This window comes from Aegilops tauschii, chromosome 7, assembly GCF_002575655.3.
Source record: "Aegilops tauschii subsp. strangulata cultivar AL8/78 chromosome 7, Aet v6.0, whole genome shotgun sequence".
In the NCBI taxonomy this organism is placed as follows: domain Eukaryota; kingdom Viridiplantae; phylum Streptophyta; class Magnoliopsida; order Poales; family Poaceae; genus Aegilops; species Aegilops tauschii.
In genome coordinates, this window is record NC_053041.3 from 44913080 (window position 1) to 44933227 (window position 20148).

General features: G+C 46.3%; 1 protein-coding gene across 1 annotated transcript; it reads right to left on the reverse strand.

The window, feature by feature from the left end:
* Window positions 1-6547: 6547 nt before the first annotated feature.
* On the reverse strand, window positions 6548-15661 carry LOC109735038 (kinesin-like protein KIN-UB). The gene is made up of 19 exons (XM_020294230.4): window positions 15168-15661; window positions 14018-14118; window positions 13802-13924; window positions 13098-13283; window positions 12763-12984; window positions 12502-12667; window positions 12211-12360; window positions 11967-12055; window positions 11600-11803; window positions 11002-11094; window positions 10726-10854; window positions 10470-10601; window positions 9945-10086; window positions 9226-9318; window positions 8426-8551; window positions 8177-8302; window positions 7615-7758; window positions 7310-7438; window positions 6548-7216 (listed from the first exon to the last, which is right to left on the reverse strand). Exons 1-19 carry the CDS (start codon window positions 15376-15378, stop codon window positions 7056-7058), a joined length of 2727 nt encoding a protein of 908 aa, XP_020149819.1. The 5' UTR covers window positions 15379-15661; the 3' UTR covers window positions 6548-7055.
* Window positions 15662-20148: the final 4487 nt, after the last annotated feature.

Sequence of the window (20148 nt, forward strand, 5' to 3'; positions counted from 1 at the left end):
CGCCGCCACCCCCCCCCCCCCATGGGCTGGTCCGAATTGGACTAGGAGGGGCGGCGCCCCCCTCCTTCCTTCTCCCCTCTTCCTCCTTCCCTTCCTTCTCCTAGTTGGAATAGGAAAGGGGGGACCGAATCCTACTTGGACCGGGAGTCCAAGTAGGACTCCCCCCTTGGCGCGCCCCTTCTAGGGCCGGCCTCCTCTTCCTCCTCCTTTATATACGTGGGCAGGGGGCACCCCAAAGACACCCAAGATTTGTCTTAGCCGTGTGCGGTGCCCCCCTCCATAATTACACACCTCAGTCATATCGTCCTAGTGTTTAAGACATGTGCTAAAGCCCTGCGCCGGTAACTTCATCATCACCGTCGCCACGCCATTGTGCTGACGGAACTCTCCCTTGGCCTCAACTGGATCAAGAGTACGAGGGACGTCATTGAGCTAAACGTGTGCTGAACACGGAGGTGTCGTACGTTCGGTGCTAAGATCGGTCGGATCGTGAAGACGTACGACTACATCAACCACGTTGATATAACGCTTCCGCTTTCGGTCTACGAGGATACGTGGACACACTCTCCCCTCTCGTTGCTATGCATCTCCTAGATAGATCTTGCGTGATCGTAGGAATTTTTTTTAAATTACGGTGTTCCCCAACATAATTTAGGCCGGAAGGATCAGTGGATCTCAGTGTTGTCGGTCTTCAGGCCGGCCCGTTACTCATATGGGCCAAAACGTGGGCCTATAATCATCTTGGGCCATTAGCAGATCTGAACCTTATGGTTGTTTCCCGCCATTAACAGGTCGAGTAAAGTTCTGGCCAGCTGGGCCAGAGAATACAATGGGCTTTTAACAGGCTAAAACCTAGATTGGGCTAGCGTTGAGCTGAAAAATTCACGGGCCAATACAGGCCCAAACTGCCTAAGGCCCATGTTTGGCCCAAATAGGACGAGCAGTTAACAGGCCAAAATATATCTCGGGCCCGTTTGGCCCAATAAAATTATGGGCTTTAAGCAGGCCGGTATCTATGCGGGCCATAGGCCTTAAAGTGTCACGGACCATTATCAGATGGGCTGTAAGCAGGCCGTATTCAACGCGGGCTGTAATTAGGCCCAACTGTTACATGGGCCATTAACAGGCGGGTAGGCCAGTTGGGCTGAAATTTATCCACGAAGACTACGGGCCGTTAAGAGGCCTAAAGTTACTTCGGACAAGAAATAGCCCAGTGTCTACACGGGCCGTTAAATGGCCTAAAGTTAAACCGGGCCGATAACGTCCCAGATGCACCACAGGCCGAAACAATTATCGGGCCGAACTGGTAAACGGGCATTTAAAAGGCTGAAATACAAACATGTCTTAGAATGGGCCCAAAAGAACAGTGGCCTGTTAACGGGCCTGATCCGATATGTGCCGTAATTTGGCCCAAAACACGGCAGGCTGTGAACGAGCCTGGTCTGGTATGGGCCTCAATTTGTCCCAAAATATGGCAGGCTGTTAACGGACCAGCCCACTAGTGTCTGAAAAAACATGGTGGGCCTTTAGCTGGGCCGGCCTTTTCACCGGAATGGGCCTCTGTTGGGTCGTGCCATGTATCGACGTATCATAGGCGCCTCCTGTCCAATGAGTGGATGACATCTGTCCCAACGGTGAGCAAACACGTGTTTCCTCCGGCCAATGAGTATTTTACACGTGGAAAATCCCCATTGGTCCGGGCTGTTAACGGGTTATCGGATCCAAAACCGGACCCGATAGCTTAACGGCGTCCCGTTACGGTGGATGCCACGTGTCGGTCACCCTTGACGAAAGCACTTCTATGACGCGCGATTTATCGTCATGGAAGTGGACACTTCCGTGATGATAATTTTGGTAATGTCATGGAACACTTCTACGACAGCACAGGTATGACTATCTTGATTCTGTCATAAAATCGACATGGATGTACATGCATGACAGAAAACATGACCTACTGTGACAAACACGTATCATCACGGAAGTGTATTTTTTTTTTGTAGTGTTTGTGACCCTGTAGGTTCGGTAAAACATAGACATGAAAAAAAAACTTCGTTCAATGACCGATAGTGGAACTATGGACACCCATATCAATCCTTCTGATTACGTGAATGACATTCGAGTGAACCTTTGGTTATCATGTGCTATTCCCTTTGCTTCATGATACTTTAGAAAACCCGAGGTGAGATATATCGGTATCCTCTTGAGTCATAGACATGCTCATTATACCGGTCTCCTTGTTAGCGGTTTTGTTCTTCTTTCTCGTTGACATGTTCCGGTATCCCCATGACATGGTCACCTGCGTCTGGCCAGATGATGATCGATGCCGCCATACCAAGAGGGCCCTAAGAATATCTCTCCATCGTCGGAGGAGCAAATTCCACTCTCAAGCTATCTAGTACCTTGTCAAACTTTCCGATGAACTTGTAAGTTGTCGTTATGATCATCGTGTTATAGATGACGTTTGAGAAACCCCAAAGTTCATCATACGGTAAAAAGTGACTACGATACTCTCATGGTCTACGGAACTAAATCACACATTAACACTTCGTGTTATAATAATTGACTTCTGACGATATTTTCTCGAAGTATAACAAACAAGTTTGGGTCGATTCAATATAATTGTTCTTCTAACGTCACACTCTCAATGTTGTTTTAGGACTATTTTTACACTTAACGCTATCCTAAGATTCAGAAAACATAATCACCAACAACACCTGAGCTAGTCTTAGAGACAAGACTAGGAATCTTATTATGCCGTTTATCATTCCACACATGCATATGAGTTTTTCACTAAATCGCATATTCCAGGATCATACCAGTTATAGCAAGGAATTTTAACTCTTAATTATGAATATGTAAATATAACAGTATAATATTATTTCCTCTAGGGCATATTTTCAACATAAGGTTCGTGTCCAAGCAACATAGCAGCAAGACGAGACAAGACATTGGCCTACATCTGGATCGCACGAAACACACTGAAGCCCATCAGTTGTATCGTCGCCTTGTGCTCGCTGGTCGCCACTCCTGAAGAGATCAAAACCAAGCTATCATCATAACCTCTTCTTACTTTTTTTGACAAAAGGTGGATCTTATTGGTTCAGAATAGAGCATCAAGAAGATATAAAACACAATGAACACACACCCGACCTCTGTATAGATAGGAGCACACAGCCAACACCAACTCAGACACGCGAAAACCCACCGACAACTAGCAAAGTCATAAAACACCTAAACTATATGTCGGCATGGAAAAAAAATAAGACGATCATATCTGCGATCGGCAAACTACAGTAATGACTATATCCGCACCAATCATCTCATGACATCACATGGACGACGAGGTTCTTCAACAGCGACACCTTTAGAAAGGGAGCGACACTCAAGCGCTAGCATCACTGGATCCAACCACGAGGCCTGTATCTAGGTTTTCACCCTGAAGAATCAGTCTGAGCATATCTGAGTAATGCCTTCAACAAGATAACGACGTCATAAAAACATCATCATTATCGGGTTAACCACTCAGGTCTGACCTAGACTTTCACCCTGAAGCTCTAGACCGGGTGCTTGATAATCTCTTCTTAGTGATGATCGAGGAGCTATCAGGCTGCGAAGCAAGAGCACACCATGAGCATCGACGCAGAGTACCTTTGACTGATGCAGCAGTGAGCTTACTTGATCCAGGACGTACTATAGACTCGGCCAAACCCTTCCCTTAGGCAAGATCATTTCGCATGGTCCATAAGCTCCACAATGTAAGTCGAAACAGCATTGATCACAACATCAATCTTCTTATTTTTTGGATGTTTTCATATGTCGTCGAAAGAGTATGGGACAGAAATGCCCAACACTCTAGCGAATGACTTTCCACACATTAGAGGCAGCAATGCAATCAAAAAGATGTTGAACACACAAGTAGGGTCATCCTCATGGCGACGCTTAGACAAGTTACATCTAGCTAGTACTCCCTCTGTAAAGAAATATAAGAGTGTTTGGATCACTACTTTAGTGATCTAAACGTGTTTATATTTCTTTAGGGGGAATATTTTGTTATTAACGATCAACCGCACACACATGCGAACTGGGCTAGATTAATTGCTCGTCCTTTTTCCCCCGACAGCTCGAGCCTTTCGATGATCAGGTGAACTGAGCACAAGCGATGATTATACGTCGTCCATATTTCTCCGGATACAGTTGGGTATTCTCTTTTGCCCATGTATAATGTACCAATGCCAAGCACACCAAGCACATGCGGGGTCGACGCAGGCTCTCCATTCAGACGTACGGTACGCGGCGACCGATGGAGGGAGGGGTGGCAGCTCCACAAGCGATCCATGCGAGATAGATTTTGGTCTCCGGTTTGTGTCGTCAGCAAAGGGCACGCACGCACTCACGCACGGGGAGGAGTGACACGACGGCTTTTCGGCGACGGCGACCCTTGAATAGCTTTCGCATTCCCGCACCGGCTCCGTCCCTATACACTTGAGTGCATGCACTGCAACTGCATGCATGCATGTACATGTCCGACAAGATCGCCCCCTGCGATATCGCGGTCTCGCTGTTTCGAGAGGAGGTAATGCATGCGTGCGTACGTCCGTCGTCGGCGAAAACGGTCAACACTGTGCGTGCACGCATGGGTGGTGAGTGGTGACTGTCAACGTCGGTCCGTCCGCCGCAGGCTCCTCCCCTCCTCTCCCTCCATTGAAGCGCCTTCAGTCAGGGCCTCTCCTCTCTCTCTATATATATGTGCATATATAGCTGGTGTCAGTGACAAGTACAGTCATCCCGTGTACTCCCACGTACCTGCGGAATGTACGTGCGTGACGCCATCACCACCACGAGAGAGAGAGAGAGAGATAGAGAGAGAGACTGGCTGTGAGCTTGGACTAGACACAGTGCTCGTACTCGTAGCACCGCGAGTACATGCACGCGTGCGAGTCTGCGAAGTGGAGAAAGTCTCTCCCTCTCGTACGACGCCATCATCACAGTACAGGTCACAAGGCATAGTAGTAGCATTACCCCAGATCCACATGTTGCATGCACGGACAGCTAGCCTACGCACACGCTAGCCAAATACTCTATTTGGCAGCACATCTTCACTCTCATAGGACTCGAAAGGTGAAGTGGTCGACGAGTTGAATTGGGTGTCTCGTCTGCCCTCCCCTCCCCTCCACCTCCAGTCCAGAGGTCGGGACAAAGCTAGAGTGGCGAGAGAGTGATGATCCATGCCAAGCCTTAAGTTGCATGTGGTACGTATATGCGTGCGTGCATGGCCCTGCAGGACTCTCCTCCTCCTCAACCACTCTACTGACCGTGAGTGATCGGTGACAACGACGGGTGACCACTGCTGGGACCCTACCCTGCCCTAGCCCCTCAACGAGAGATGGCCGGCCCCTTTTCTTGTGGTTAACTTGATGCGGTTTTCAACTTTTTTAAGAATGGAAGCCAGTCTCTGTCGTCGCTCTAACTCTTCTGTTGTCCTTGTCTTCAACTTGAAGCGAGCTGATGGCGCGCTGACGGTCAGTGAGAGGGCCTGCTCTCGTCCTAGTTATCGCATAGCAAACCCTGCCCCTGTCCGCTTCGCTTCTCTGCCTGTCGGCATGCGGACATGTCCACCCCCCACTGCTCGGGGCTAAATTTCGTGTTTGGACCCTTTTTATGGTAGTTAATCGAGATCCGACCCTAGTTTGTAAAAATTTCGGCATCTAATCCTTTTGCTACCGCGAGGGTCCATGGCGGTAGGGTATAACATCCTACCGCCAAGGCCCTTCCCAAGTATGAAACACATTGCATGCTCGCACCTACCGCCGGGCACTTTGACGGTAGGGTTGTACATACTACCGCCAGCCTGTTTGACGGTATGGTTATTTCCTACCGCCAAAGCCTCTGGCGATAGGCTGTTACACCCTACTGCTATAGACCCTGGCGATAGCAAAAGGGTCAGATCCCGAAATTTTTACGATCTCGATTAACTATCACAAAAGGGTCAAAACATGAAATTTTGCCACTCCTCGGGCGGTTCCTTCCACGCACCGCAACCGAACCAAAAACATTTGTTTGGACAAACAGCCAGCCTCCCCGCTCAGTTACCGAGACCAGGAGCTTCCGTTTCCTGAGGGTTTTCAGAATCAAGGCCCAAACCAGCTTAACAGAAAGTCACTTCAGATTGCTCAAGATTTCTGACGCTCCGCAAGCATCATAGCACTGCAGCACAAATAGTGCTGAGGGCAGCTTGTTTCTTTTTAGCAATCCGAAAGCCAGCAACATTCTCATAAGAGGAAGCCTACAGCAATGTTGAAGTATAGCAAAGAAATCTTTTCCCAAATGATTTCACCCACCACACATTCAAACAATAGACTTCAGGTTTACGCATGTTTCTCTTCGTTAGGTTATCCCTAGTCGCTAACTTGTTGTGTGCAGCCAGGCCAAAACTGACCAGCGCACTTCGGATTTTTCGACTCCCAGGCACCGTTTGCAACGCAACGGTCCTCGTAATTCTCACGCTGCAGGCAGCCATCTGCCAGACATATTGTATACGCAAACACTCTTCTAACAAACAGTCTCTGAAGAACTATTAAGTTACAGTCGAAAGATTGTCTACTGTACAATTAATACAAGTATATAAGTATATAATCCATGTCATGGCCCCAACCCAAGCCAACCTATCTGCACCGCAAGCCACTCAGCTGGCCCACCCATATCCCGACCACGATCGTGGATTTTACAACACAAATTCTTCTACAGGTTACATCCAAGTAAGTAAAGCCTCTCACATGCTAGGATTTGAATAAACGAATCGCCACCATAAATAGAATGAATCATCTTGAGGAGAATGATGGCGCGCACCATTGACAGTTGAGACAGAACTCAACGGGTCCGCTGCCCGGCCATGTATGCTTGCTTGCAGAAGCTGGGTATATCAAAGGGCCGGCGCGCTTGATTGCCAGCGCTTGCGCAACAGCAGCGCCTCTACTCGAATTGGGAGATTTGGGCAAGAAACGTAACTCCACTCGGTGCGAGGATGAGACCCAGTTGAATCTTTTTGGGTCAATTCATCAACACTCTATCCGCAATCTTCTCATCTCCGACTGAAGAGTTGGGCTGGATGTCAGCGTGCGGTATGCTAGCATCCTTATATCTTCCCGAGAGCAATCCCTCGAGATCCGAACAAGTTCCCAGAGCGCGCCTTCACTCACGATATCCTTGGCATTTACCTCTGCAGAAGGCCAGATTGACACCACAAACATAAGTACATGCAATTACTGTTTACAAGTTTATTTGAGTTGTGTGAGAGAGAAAGAGTAGTAACCATGTTGCGCCAAATGGCACAGTGCAAGCTCGATGTGCCGCCTAATTGGGGCAGCCTCATTATTTGCGTTTTTTACGATCCAAGGAAGTGCCCCATCATCGACCAATAATGATCTCCCCACCTTGTTTCCTGATGGAATAGAAATATGCATATCTTAGTACATAAAAGATCGATCTCAAAAGAAAAATTACGTGGGACTGCAATGTATCAAGGGTCTAGCTAATATGTGTCTCCACATAATGCAGGGATATCGTACAAAGTTTGAATGAACTTGAAAATTCATGTCTCTGCTGTTAATCCATTACCTTGAGTAGCTGCTCTAGATTCACATTTTGCAAAGTTTGCAATGCCACGAGCAATTTGAGCAAGGACATCAGGGTGGCCACACTTAACCATTCCCAGCAATGCTTTGATTCCACCTTCTCCTCTTAGACGAGTTTGCAGTTTGTCTGGTTAAAGAAAAATAAGAAGTTTAGGATACAGCCACATGGATAGAAATGATGTATCTATTGTCCAAGTAATCATCGAATTATTTGTAGATCATGTAGGCTCCTACATCAGCCTTTAGGTAATCTACTGTTTCTTAGGAAAGTAATCTACTTCTTCGAGAAAAGCAATCTACCATTCAATTCCTGACCTCAAAAACTCCTGCTTACTGAACAAAACCTAGATCTCATCCCCCCCCCCCCCCCCCTTCCCGCACTACAGAACCTAGAGCTACATTCAGGTAAGCTTAGTGCAGATAATGAATTCTAGTCAGCACTAACATCACAGTACTGTGTCTAAAATTTTGCATATCTTTCGGCACGTTAAATTCATATAAGATAATAGAGCGCTTGCTTAAGCAAACCAGCAGAACATGGTTACCATTGCCACACAGGTTGGCGATAGCTCCAGCCACCATTCTTAGAGTTTGTGGGTCCTCCGCATCAGATGCTGTCATTGACAACAAGGTTACACCACCTTGAGCCATTATAAGATCTTGATTCGTTTCTGCATATGTAGATTATCACAATCAGATAAGAAGACATTTTCTACCACAGAGAAAAAAATCACTATCTAATAATGTACTTCTCTTCATGAATTATAAAACCAAAATACTGCTGGGTTACTAACCATTCATTGCAAGATTAGCAATTGCTCCTGCCGCTACTCTGCGTATGGTCTCATCCTCAGAGCTCCTAAGCAGCATTAGGAGGGAAGTGAGGCCACCTGCTTCTACAATCTTTTCTTGATTTGCCTCTGAAGTAGGGAAGGTCAAATATAGTTACTTCACAATTATGTGAAATTAGTGCATAATCATATGATGTTCAGGGCAAAGTTGAGCAAATAAATGCAACTATTTGCAAGTTGTGTCCATAGAGTGAGAATCGACATGAGCTAGCAAGCATCATATGTCGCACTAAAAATACATATTCCCATTAAACAGTGATGTTTAGTGCGAGGGTTAAATTGAAGTAGAAACTGAAAAGCCATGCTACAACATCCTAATATCTAACCAGGAGGTAATTCAGAGATCAGTAACATGCTTATAGATAAGTACTCCCTCTGTAAACTAATATAAGAGCGTTTAGATCACTGCTTTAGTGATCTAAACACTCTTATATTTCTTTACGGAGGGAGTACTACTCACTCCGTTCAAAAATAAGTGTCTCAACTTTTGTACAACTTTGTACTAAAGTTTTACTAGAGTTGAGACACTTATTTTGGGACGGAGGGAGTATATAATTTCATCATGCATAACAAACAGCTCTACATATACCCACATGTAGCAACATGCAGCAAATGGTGATGCCTAAAAATCAACTTCAAATATATGATGACTGGAAAACATACCCATACAACAAATGCAACACTGGCACGTAAAACAATATGTAGCAGCTTTATATCTAACTAAAACAATGTGAAGCTTATACCTTCAGCCGCCAGATTCGCGACAACTTTTACGGCATGAACACGAACATCAGGTTCTTCCGACTCAAGCAATGACAATATCTTCTGTAACCCAACTGAAACAGATAGGGGGGAAACTTTCATCAAAAGATCAATCACACTCTAGAGATGTCAATCAGTTCAAATGACAGTTATAGTAAAGACTAAAGATAGGGACAAAACGCTGTAGTAGTTTCATCATGGTTTAAATCAATATTCTCATTGTTGCCTTTGATTTCGCAAGCTGTATTAATTCACAAGATCATACAGTATTGTTTTATCATTATCGTCACTATACATGATGCATGTGTAAGTATACTCCAAAATATTTCCTCAACATGTGTCACATCTGATTGCTCTGCTATGGTGTCTCTGCCATGATATGTAAGTTTGTAAGGAAGCACAGAACACAATTATAAGGACTAGGTATCATTTGTTTTCAGAAAACAAGTTATTTTGCACCACTTTTATAACCAGGGAAATAACTGGTAGAGTAATACTTTTAAGCTAATCATTCGGTTTTACAGTTTGGAGATGCTTTAAAGAACAAGAGGGTCAAATAAGCAGAATTTGGAAGGCAATCATGAGCGAGTCAGGTGTAGAACCAAAATCAGTGGCAGAAAAAAAAAACTCGACTAATTGAAATTTTCAACATTGCAGGCAAGATTTCATTCTCGAGAAACAGCAAATAAGTAATAAATACCTTGCTCAAAGAGTTTCGCGACTGGCGCCTTAGGTCCATTGCTCTGCTCTCTAGGCTGCGAATTCCGAGAGTGAGACATCAAAGAATCTAAACCAGGAAATATTTTTCCTGGTCCATCTCCTGTGTCAAGGCTCATTCTTGTCTGATTGAAACGAAAGAAAAGGCACATTATGGACCTTAGGGTAGCACTATAGTACTCATTAGAAGTAAAAAAGGGAAACAAGTTCCAACAAATTGTAGATGGTTGGATGCATTGAATAAAGACAGTATATTCCACATAATAGGGAAGGCTACAAGTCAAGTAATATTATGAGTTTGCTTCAAGTAAAATTGGTTAGCCAAAGAACTTAATAATGCTTTTACAAGGTGAAACATTCAAAAAGAATAATAATTGCGTTGTTGACAGGGAATCACCAAATAAATACAAAACATAGATACACAACTTACTAAATTGAAAATAATAATTTCACATCATTCAGAAACGTTATTAATAACATAAAAACTAGCATCAGCAGTAAGTCCTACCTCATCAGCATCCAGACTTAACTGCATTAACTGACTTTTCAAAACAGCTATTTCTTCTTCGAGTTTGTCTTTTTGGCTAGCTTCAGTATCCAACATTCTCCGGAGTCTCACTACTTCAGCGGTAGCTGTGGCCTATAACACAAAAATATGGTTAGCAGCGACGCTGAGGAATGAGTTTATTTCAAAAACAATATATCTTTTCCAGTGGATACTTGATGCTTAAGGTCATCTTTCTAGCAATATATATTGACAGTACCTCCATCTTTTTCCAGTGTGATAATTGATTCTTAAGGTCATTGGACTCATCTTCAGCAGATTGGCGTAACATTTTCTCATTCTGCAGTAAGTCCTGCACGTCACCATTTGATGTAGACTCCTCTTTAATCTACATTTGAAAAATTGCATGGGTAATCATTTTCAGATTTTACAATACAAGATGTGGCACTTCATCATAACTGACGTCTTAAAAGATTAACCCATAACTGACCAAATAACCAATAAGTAAAGCTGATCTAATCATGATAAGATGTACCTGTTTCTTAGGTGACTGTTGGTGTACTTTCCACTTCTCTTCTAGTATCTTTATAGAGTCCAAGTATTCTTGATGATACTTCATTTTCTCATTCTGCAATAAGAAACCACACAGCTAAAATGAATACCAAATGAAGTGTCAATCAAGCATGCTAGAGCCAACGTAATAATTTAGGAAGCTTTAAGATCCAGCCATTTATACCGAATAAAAAAGAGTTTCCGAAATAAACATAGGATTATTTGCGTTAATATTATGGTACTTATTCTTGATCAAACTCGCCTTTAGAGGGACTCTAGAGAGCCAACAGAGATGCTTCAGAAGAGTTAAATGATGGTAGAGGTGAGAAAATTGAGGAGCCCAGACATGGAGAAGGTATCAACTAAAAAACTATCCAGGCAATTTAAGATTCAAGTTAGTTTATGGTGGAGATCTAGAACCAAGTTTACACCTATGGAATTCAGCAAATTAAGACTACTGATGTCCCAGATCTTATATTTATTCTCTAACTAAAGGTAAAAACATATAAGAAAAAATAGTGCCCTCATGGAGTTCAACGCACACAAAACAGAAGTAAAAGAACATTATGATGGAAGCAAACCTCTAGAGAAACTTTGCATTCCTTTTCTGCCTCAGCAACACGGTATTGCGCTTCTGCTGTTATTCGTTCAATTTCATCATCAAAATATTTACGTTGCCTTTCATTTTCTGCGATTAACTTGTCCAATTCAATATCAAGTCTCCTACACAAACTTTTGTAGTCAAATTCTTCCTTTAATTTCACCATGTTCTGAACCTTCATTGCCTAGAATGAAACATGAAAGTAACTGTTATTCCATAAACGAAGCAAATCAGAAACAAAGCAAATCAGAATAGTTTTCCTACACTTCCATGGTATCATGAGATGGCCAGTTGGTCAAGAAAAGAGAAAATAAAACCATTAAATATATCTTAGTGCGAGATCATACTCTTTGTCCAAACATTATTGTACTCGTAGTCTCCCCCCTATGTCTTGGAGATGGACCAATCGTCACAACCAATGATGTTCTTGCAGTGCCTATGAAATCCAACAACAGAAGCACCTCTGTGAGAACAAATTACTGCGATAGCCTACAGGCAACAAGGCGCACAAAGGCAAGCTTTGCAATAAGATGGCTGATGACCTAGCTATGTCAAATCATTTTCGCTTTTGACCAAACCAAGGGAATTTACCTCCAAATGAATCTTTAAGCAACCTAGTAAGCTTGGAATCACGAACAGGTACATGTGCGCTGCTTTCAGCAAGTGCATTGATGCATTTTCCTAGTGAACTTAGGGACAAGTTAATAGACTTCGCCTCTTCTAATGTATGACCCTCGCTTCCTGCACAACATCAATTTTCAGCTCTACAGGGTTGCAGTTTACAGTAAAAACAATTATCTCAAGACGAAGATAAAAATTATGGGAAGGCATGACATTTTTAAGAAAAAATGTGCCAAATTTTATCGATGAGAATGCACTTACCAGATTTGTCTATTCGCTCGGATCCTGCCAGGTCTACAACTACAAGCTTGCTTTTCCTGACAATAGGTGGTCGTAGAGAGTCCATCATTGAAGATGAATGCCCATTTTCAGCAGACATGCTAACATTCATTTCACTTCTACCTTTTACAGCCCTTCTGACATTTACCTTCACCAAAGATAATCACAGAAGCTCAAAAAAATAACCACAGTAGTCGTAATCATGTGCTAATAGGCAGCAAGATCAAAGAACATAAAGATTACCATGAGAATTGCATGACTACGAGATGACTCTGTATTCAACTTTGTGTTTGCAGCAACACGATGAGCTTCACCAATCCTTAAAAGGTCCATAAAACTCTTCTGGTCTCTAACTTCAACTACAGTGGCCCCAGGCAACGAAACATCCCCTGTTCTTGGGTCTTCTACAATGGCTATGTTATCATTTACAGGATCAAGGAGATCTTGTATCATTTCCATATACAACTGCAACAACAACCCAATACAGAGTTACGGTCAGAGAACTGTATAAAGTTAGAGTGCACAAATCCAAAACGAAGGTACAAGATAAAATCACACAGAAGCCAAGCATCACAAACCTGTAGATAAGATAGTGATACTGTATCAGTCTCAGGGGTTATATCAGCAAGAATATCCTCCATTGCGCGGACCATGATTCCTCGTGCAGCAGTATCTTCATCACCAAGCCTTCCAAGTGTAAAAGTCTTGCCAGTACCAGTCTGCCCATATGCCATAACTGTACCATTATATCCCTCCAAAACGCTCTGCAGAACACGGACATCGTTGACATTGGTAAGAAAGTAACACATAGCAGGAGTATTGGTAAGAACAAACAAATGGCAGGAGTAAAACTGAAGGCCATGACACAATAAGAAAGTTCCAAGAGTTCAACTCCAGGTTTCATTTATCATGTCAGCTACTCCCTCCGTTCACTATTATAAGATGTTTTGCATATTTCAATATGGACTACATACGGACTGAAAAGAGTGAACAAACACACTAAAATGCGTCTATATACATCCGATTCAGAAAAAAGTTAGAACATGAACATATTATAATAGTGAACAGAGGGAGTACTTGGCTAAAGTTTCAGATTTCATTACATGATATATCAACACCCACGCCAAAAGTCATTTTAAGTTCTGCTAAGAATATCTATCCACAAAATATAGGTTAAAAGCAACAAGCTTGCAACATGCAAATGTATATTGTTTCTTAGAGATTTCACTACGAGCACAAGCTACTGTGATTACTGATGTATAAATGTTCGAAGTTCACATACCTCCACAACTGGTTTAGCAACAACTTCATACACTCTCTTCTGTGAAGAAAACTCTGTAAGCACTTCATCGAATTCAAATGTGTCGGACTCCCAATTGTTTTTACGAAGCTTTAGTCTTTTGAGCTAAACATCAAACGTTAATCAAGTATTCAAGTGAGTCCATAGGAAACCTAAATGAGTCATATTTCACACAGTATGCTAAACAGGAGATCAAACCTCTGGCTGGAGTTCAACGCAGTCAGCAAAATCAGCATCTGCCGCCTGCTCTTCTGCATTCCGAGGCCTTAGCCTTACAGCAACTCTAACTCTGCTAGAAACTGCAGAAAAAATGGGGGAGGCAAAATTCATTTGATTAAACGAATGCAGATGAATCGATATTTCCACGCACACACGCAAATTTGCTTATGAATTTGGAATGATCATGTCAGGCAAAATTGCGTATGCAACAAAAATAATCTAGCAAAAGAAGGCATTCTATCTCATATCAATAGGAAAACAGCGCCCACCATTTCAGCAAGTAATTCTTCTGGAATGCAAAAGGCAAATGCAAAACAAATCACCACAAAAAGCAATCTCTCTGCAACCGTTGACTATTCTTGACTGAGTGCTGAGTGAATTCTTCCCAGCCATGCTGAGTGAATTGTCTACTTTGACAGTTTGACTGCGGTGCACAATTTAGTAAGAGAAGTGAAGAACATAAAAGCAAAATTATGGACGCACATCTACCAAGCTGGACTCTTCGGTGCAATCCGCAGTTACTGAAAGATCGGAAGGGTGGGTGGCGGCTGGGTACAGTGCCATCATGAGCGGTGCACGAGGCAGCTGGAGGACGAACACCAGTGGTCCTAGCACAACTAAGACTATATCACCAATGTCCTCCCGTCGAGGAAATAGCATATTCTAAAATGGGAAGAAAAAATGGGGCAGCAAGGCATCCGCTATTGATTTCTCGGAATGATACTACGATCTAAGGATATTGTGAGTTTGTGACCCATTGACCAAACGCATCTCAATCATTCTTCCTCCACGGTTTGGCGCAGTTGCTGTGTTGTGCTTGTGCAGCTACGTTACACGATAATCGTTCAAAGGCGGCGGCGCTACTGAGGGAGCACAGTCCAAAATCTGAAGAAATTCCCCCAAAGCGATCGCACTAGCGCAGATACGCTCGGCCACGCCGACGAACCGAAACCCGCAAAAAAACTCAGGAGATCAAGCAGCCGATTGATCCGGCACGGCCGAGCAGGCCGAATCAGCCGGCGCAATGCGGCAGATCAGGCCGGACAGCAAACCCCCAAAAAAAACCTCCCGTAGATAACAGCAAATCCAAATCCGGATCCCATTAAGTGTAGCAAGCAGGCAGACGCACCTCCGGATTCGGACGAGTTGCGCCCCCCGCCGGCGCCCGCGGCGGGGAGCGGGCCGGAGCTGGTGCGCCGGTAAGCGCCGCCGCCGGCCGCGGAGAGGCGGGGCTTCCCGGCGGGGGCCTTGGGCGTGGCGGTGGAGCCCTGCTGCCTGTCCATCTTCGCGGTCGTCCTGGAGCCCAGCCCTCCCCCGCCATTCCTGGCGCCGCTCGCCATTAGATAGGGGTGGCAGCGGCGGCGGCGCGTCCGTGACAGGGATCACGGGGAGATGGTGAGCCGGGAGGCCTGCAGGGGGAGCACGGGATCGGTGGCCGGGGAATAAATGCGGTGAGGGGAGGGGAGGGCGCGGGGCCCGCCGGAGGGAGGGAGGGAGGGGGTGGAGGGCCGGCGAGGAGGAGGGGGGGGGGTGGAGGCTGGCTGGCTGCTACCGCTGCTGCTGCTGCTGTGCTGCTGGGTTGGTGGGCGGAGCCGAGCCGAGCCGCTACACAAACACAAGAGCAAGAAAGCAGGGTCGCGTCGCGGGCCGTGTATCCGTATCTCTGGTTCCTGCGGCTGGTCTGGGCCCCCCCGCAGAGGCCTTTTTCGGCGGGCCATGACAGAAGCTGGTCCCACCGGGCAGCGACCGGGTCCCGGGCCTCATGCGACTTGTTCATGCGAGGCTGCTGGGCGTGCGGCCGTGTGTAGCGTAGCGTAGGGCGTTTGAATCCGGCTGCCTCGCTCTCGCCATCTTTTTCACTTGTGGTGGTCGATCAATTTGATGGTCCATCTCCACAGGGGGTTAGCAAGATCCTGTAAAGTACCACACGTAAAACACGGTATACAGTCTTCCTTGAAACGAATTTACGGCACCGCAAGGCATCGGGCGAAACGGATTCCGTAAACCCGTATCGTAGACGGTTTTTTTTTCTCCTCACGCTTCTTCTTCCTCGGAACGCACGCATGGACGAACTCGAACTCCGGCCCGTCCGAACGGCGCCGCTCCGGCCTGCCGCCTGATGTGGCCCGCTGCCTGCTCCAGCGACGGCCCGACGCATGCTCCAGCGATGCTCCGGCAACGAGCTCCTTCGCTTTGCTCGTTGCTCGTGCGCGGCGTCGCGAGCCCCCCTGCTCCCGCGTTGATCGGTTTACAGTATCCTACAAAAAGGGCTGAAATCCACTAGATATAAAGGCTTGGGGCTCGAATATAAGGGAGCCTGTAAAAAAAATTACGGAGTATGTTGTTTTATGAGATCTATTCGGGATAATTTTTTTAGCTTGTATCATAAATACCAAGGTTTGACCACTTTTACGGGATCTGTTAGAGATGCTCCTAGCCCAACTCCAATGCATCACCCCAACTAGTTCGTCCGCGTTCGTTTGAGGGTGGACACAAAACGTGGCCCGATGTGCGGGAGGGAACGGACAAGCGTCCGTTTTTTGTCCAGTTTCGTCCCATTTCTGACTCAAATTTGGACCACATTTGCGTCGAAACGGACACGCGATGACGGGCTGGACGCGTGCCATTGTCCTCCCCTAGCCAGCCCGTCGAGGGTACATACGCCCCTTTTTCTCTTCCCTCCCACTCCCGCCGCCATAGCCGCCGCCGCCCATTTTCCCGGCCACCCCCTGGCCGGTTCGCCCGCCCCCCAAGCACGACCATCGGATTTTGTGCCTCTCTCCCCCCGGCACCGACAGCCAACCGCTAAATCTTCGGCAGCGGGATTTGGCGCATCTGGCCGCCGGATTTGCCGCATTCTGGCCGTCGACGACTGTGGCTTGCCATGGATTGGCCGGGTACCGCAGCGCACAGCCAAGGCAACGCCTCCGCACCGCATGCAGGTAATGACTCCGCCTCTAGCCGCTCGGATTTATCACGTTGGCGGTTCGCCGTCAAAGACGAGCCAGGCCGTCGCCCGGGCTCGACGTTGGCCCAACGGCTCGCCGGCTCACCGTTGTCGGTCATAAAGTGTGACAATTGCCTGCGGAATGTCGTGCACCACGTTTCTACCATGCTGGAACATCCTGAATGGGTGTTCTTCAAGTGCAAAAAAATGGGGTATGTGCTTCTTTTGATTCGGATGTTCACCAGACTGAGCGCAATTTCGGTAGCTCATTGTTTGCTAAATTTATGTGTATGATGGATGCAAATTTTGGTATTGGAAAGGATACATCGATTTATTGATAGAACGAAATTTGATAGATGCTCGAGCACTCCTTACTAGAATAGAGGCTACAGATAAGATTAGATGTGAAGCAACGTCTACTTCTTTAGAACCGAAGAAGAAAGAAGTGTGCAAGCTCGAGAAGCCGCAGATCAACAATGAAGACATAAAGAAGATATTAATCCAACTAGTGGGAGCAGTTATGGAAGTTGGATATCTTTTAAAATGTCTAATTGTTGTTTTTATTTTCTTTGGTATTGCTATTCTAGAGAAGAATTGGTGAATTATGTACTACAGTGTATCAAAATGTCGTTTATGAAATAAAAGAAATGTGCTTTTGGTGCTTAAAAAATGTGCACACAGACACTCCGGCTAGCCGGACCAGATGCGTCCGCGCGTTGGACACACGTTCAGGAAAACGCGCGGACGCCGCCCCATTGCCTTATCCAAACAGACAAAATCCGAACAAAACGAACGTTACGACCGTTACTTCGGTGTTTTTCTTTTCTTTATTATTAATTATTATTAAAGCTGGGTGCTGGGTCATTGCTGATGATCGAGTGGAGTGGAGGGAGGATGTTTCCAAGATCGATGCAACTTTCGAGACGACTTTCACATTTCACATGGATGTTTTGTTTGCAGCAAAAGACAGCACCCCCATCGGCTTCCCTCCTCCGTCCGCCAAGCGACGCAGAGCTCGTCCGAGACTCGTTTCTGTTGGGACGGACGGTGACGATACGAGGATCCTTGGCAACGGGGGGAGACAGACGGCATAATAATCGCGTCACCGTCAGTGCCTCGTTACATCCACAGGGTGCACACGTACGCGTTCGATCTGGTTGGTTGGCGCCATGTTTCCATCCCGATCTCGACGTGTTCCGTGCCGGAGACATCACTTCTGTCTGTTCGATCCCGACGGTGCGGGAGTATTTCAGCTTACCGATCGAACCCTGCAGACATACAGTTTGTACCGACTGAACACACACCTAAGAGCAACTCTAGCATCCTCCCGACCCGCAAAATGTTTTTACAGGTTGCGGAAAAACGCCTTTGCGGGTCGGCGCGGACGGCCGCGTATGCAGACCCCGCATAAATGGATCCGTAAAAAAAGATATTTCCGGAATATGCTTTTTTATGGGTTGGGGGTTGCGGCGTCTGATCGAGCGCAGCTCCTCCCGGCCCGCAAAACTGAAATTTGCAACTCAATTTGATCATGCATATTGCATTGCTTTTCTTATTTAACAACATTGGATACAAAAGATATCATCAAATCTTTGCTAGAATAGCAAGACCAAAGAAAACAAGAACTACAAGTATGCATTTTAGAAGATTTCCAACTTTCATAACTGCTTCCACTAGTTGGACTAATATCTTCTCCATGCATTCGTTGTTGATCTGTGGATTCTTGATTTTGCATTTTTCTTTCTTCATCTTTGGTTCGGAAGAAGTAGATGTTGCTTCCCTTCTAATTGCACATGTAGCCGCATCATTGCCTTCGATTGTACTAAGGAGTGCACTAACATTTATTAAGTTTCTTTCTATCAACAAATCAATGTATTGGCCTTCCCAAAACCAAAATGAGCATCCATTGTCCTACACAAAAGAATGAGCAAGCTCGAAGTGAGCTACCGCAATTGAACTAGAGAATGAACTATGAAACGAGCTACCGCAAGTGCACGTACCCCGTCGTTTTCGCATTTGAAGAACACCCATCCGGGGTGCTTTGGCGTGCTCGAAGTGAGCCGCAGCACTTTCCGCGTGCAGTCGTCGCACTCTATGAGCGGCATCGGCAAGCAGCAAAGATGCTGCGCGAGCGCCGAGCCCGGTGGATGGTCGGACGAGTCCATGCCCGCAAACCTTCGGCGACGGCGGCGGACAAACTCGTACCTGCATGCGGCGATGCGCCCTTGCCTGGGCTGCGGGAGAGGCTCCCCGACCACTCCATCACTTGGGGCAGCAACCGGCGGCCGGAAAAAGCCAAATCCGGCGGCCCGCGGTGAAGTGTCGCAGATCTGCAAATCCGGCGGCCCGTCGACGCAGGGGGGAGGTGGGGAGGCCTCGTGCGAGTGGCGGCCTTCCGGCGTGCTCCTGCCGACTGCGGTCGCCGGAATCTTGGGCGGCGGTCGGCGGCGGCGCGAGGGGGGAGAGGAGAGGTGGTTGGTGGGAGAAAGCGCGGGATGAAATGTCCCCCCACCAACCGCTTCCGCTTATATGCAGGGCACCGCAGCCGCGAGAGGGAAAGCCGCGTTTTCCCGGGTTGGGCTCGGGATTTTGCCGCGCCCCCTAAAAATTTTTGCGGGCCGGGGCGGGATGCGGGGTCTGATCGGGCTGGTTTTTTCGCCCCGACCCGCATTTTGGAGGTTATTTTACGGGTCGGGTGATACGTCTCCAACGTATCTATAATTTTTGATTGTTCCATTCTATTATATTATCTGTTTTGGATGTTTATGGGCTTTATTAAACACTTTTATATTATTTTTGGGACTAACCTATTGACCCAGAGCCCAGTGCCAGTTCCTGTTTTTCCCTTGTTTTAGTGTTTCGAAGAAAAGGAATATCAAACGGAATCGAAACGGAATGAAACCTTCTGGAGAAGTTATTTTTGGAAAGAAAGCAACTCGGGAGACTTGGAGCCCACGTCAAGAAAGCAATGATGAAGGCACGAGGCAGGGGGGCGCGCCCACCCCCCTGGGCGCGCCCTCCACCCTCGTGGGCCCCTCGTGGCTCCCCTGACGTACTTCTTCCGCCTATATATATCCATATACCCTAAAAACTTCGAGGAACAGAATAAATCGGGAGTTCCGCCGCCGCAAGCCTCTGTAGCCACCGAAAACCAATCGGGACC

Bases quoted from the DNA above. Each gene is read 5' to 3' on its own strand.
- LOC109735038 (XM_020294230.4), bottom strand. From the start codon at position 15,378: ATGGCGAGCGGCGCCAGGAATGGCGGGGGAGGGCTGGGCTCCAGGACG. The intron at 10,602-10,725 runs GTACTGTCAATA...TTTGTGTTATAG, and splicing joins CACACTGGAAAAAGATGGAG to GCCACAGCTACCGCTGAAGT. The intron at 9,319-9,944 runs GTATTTATTACT...TATCTGTTTCAG, and splicing joins CGCGAAACTCTTTGAGCAAG to TTGGGTTACAGAAGATATTG.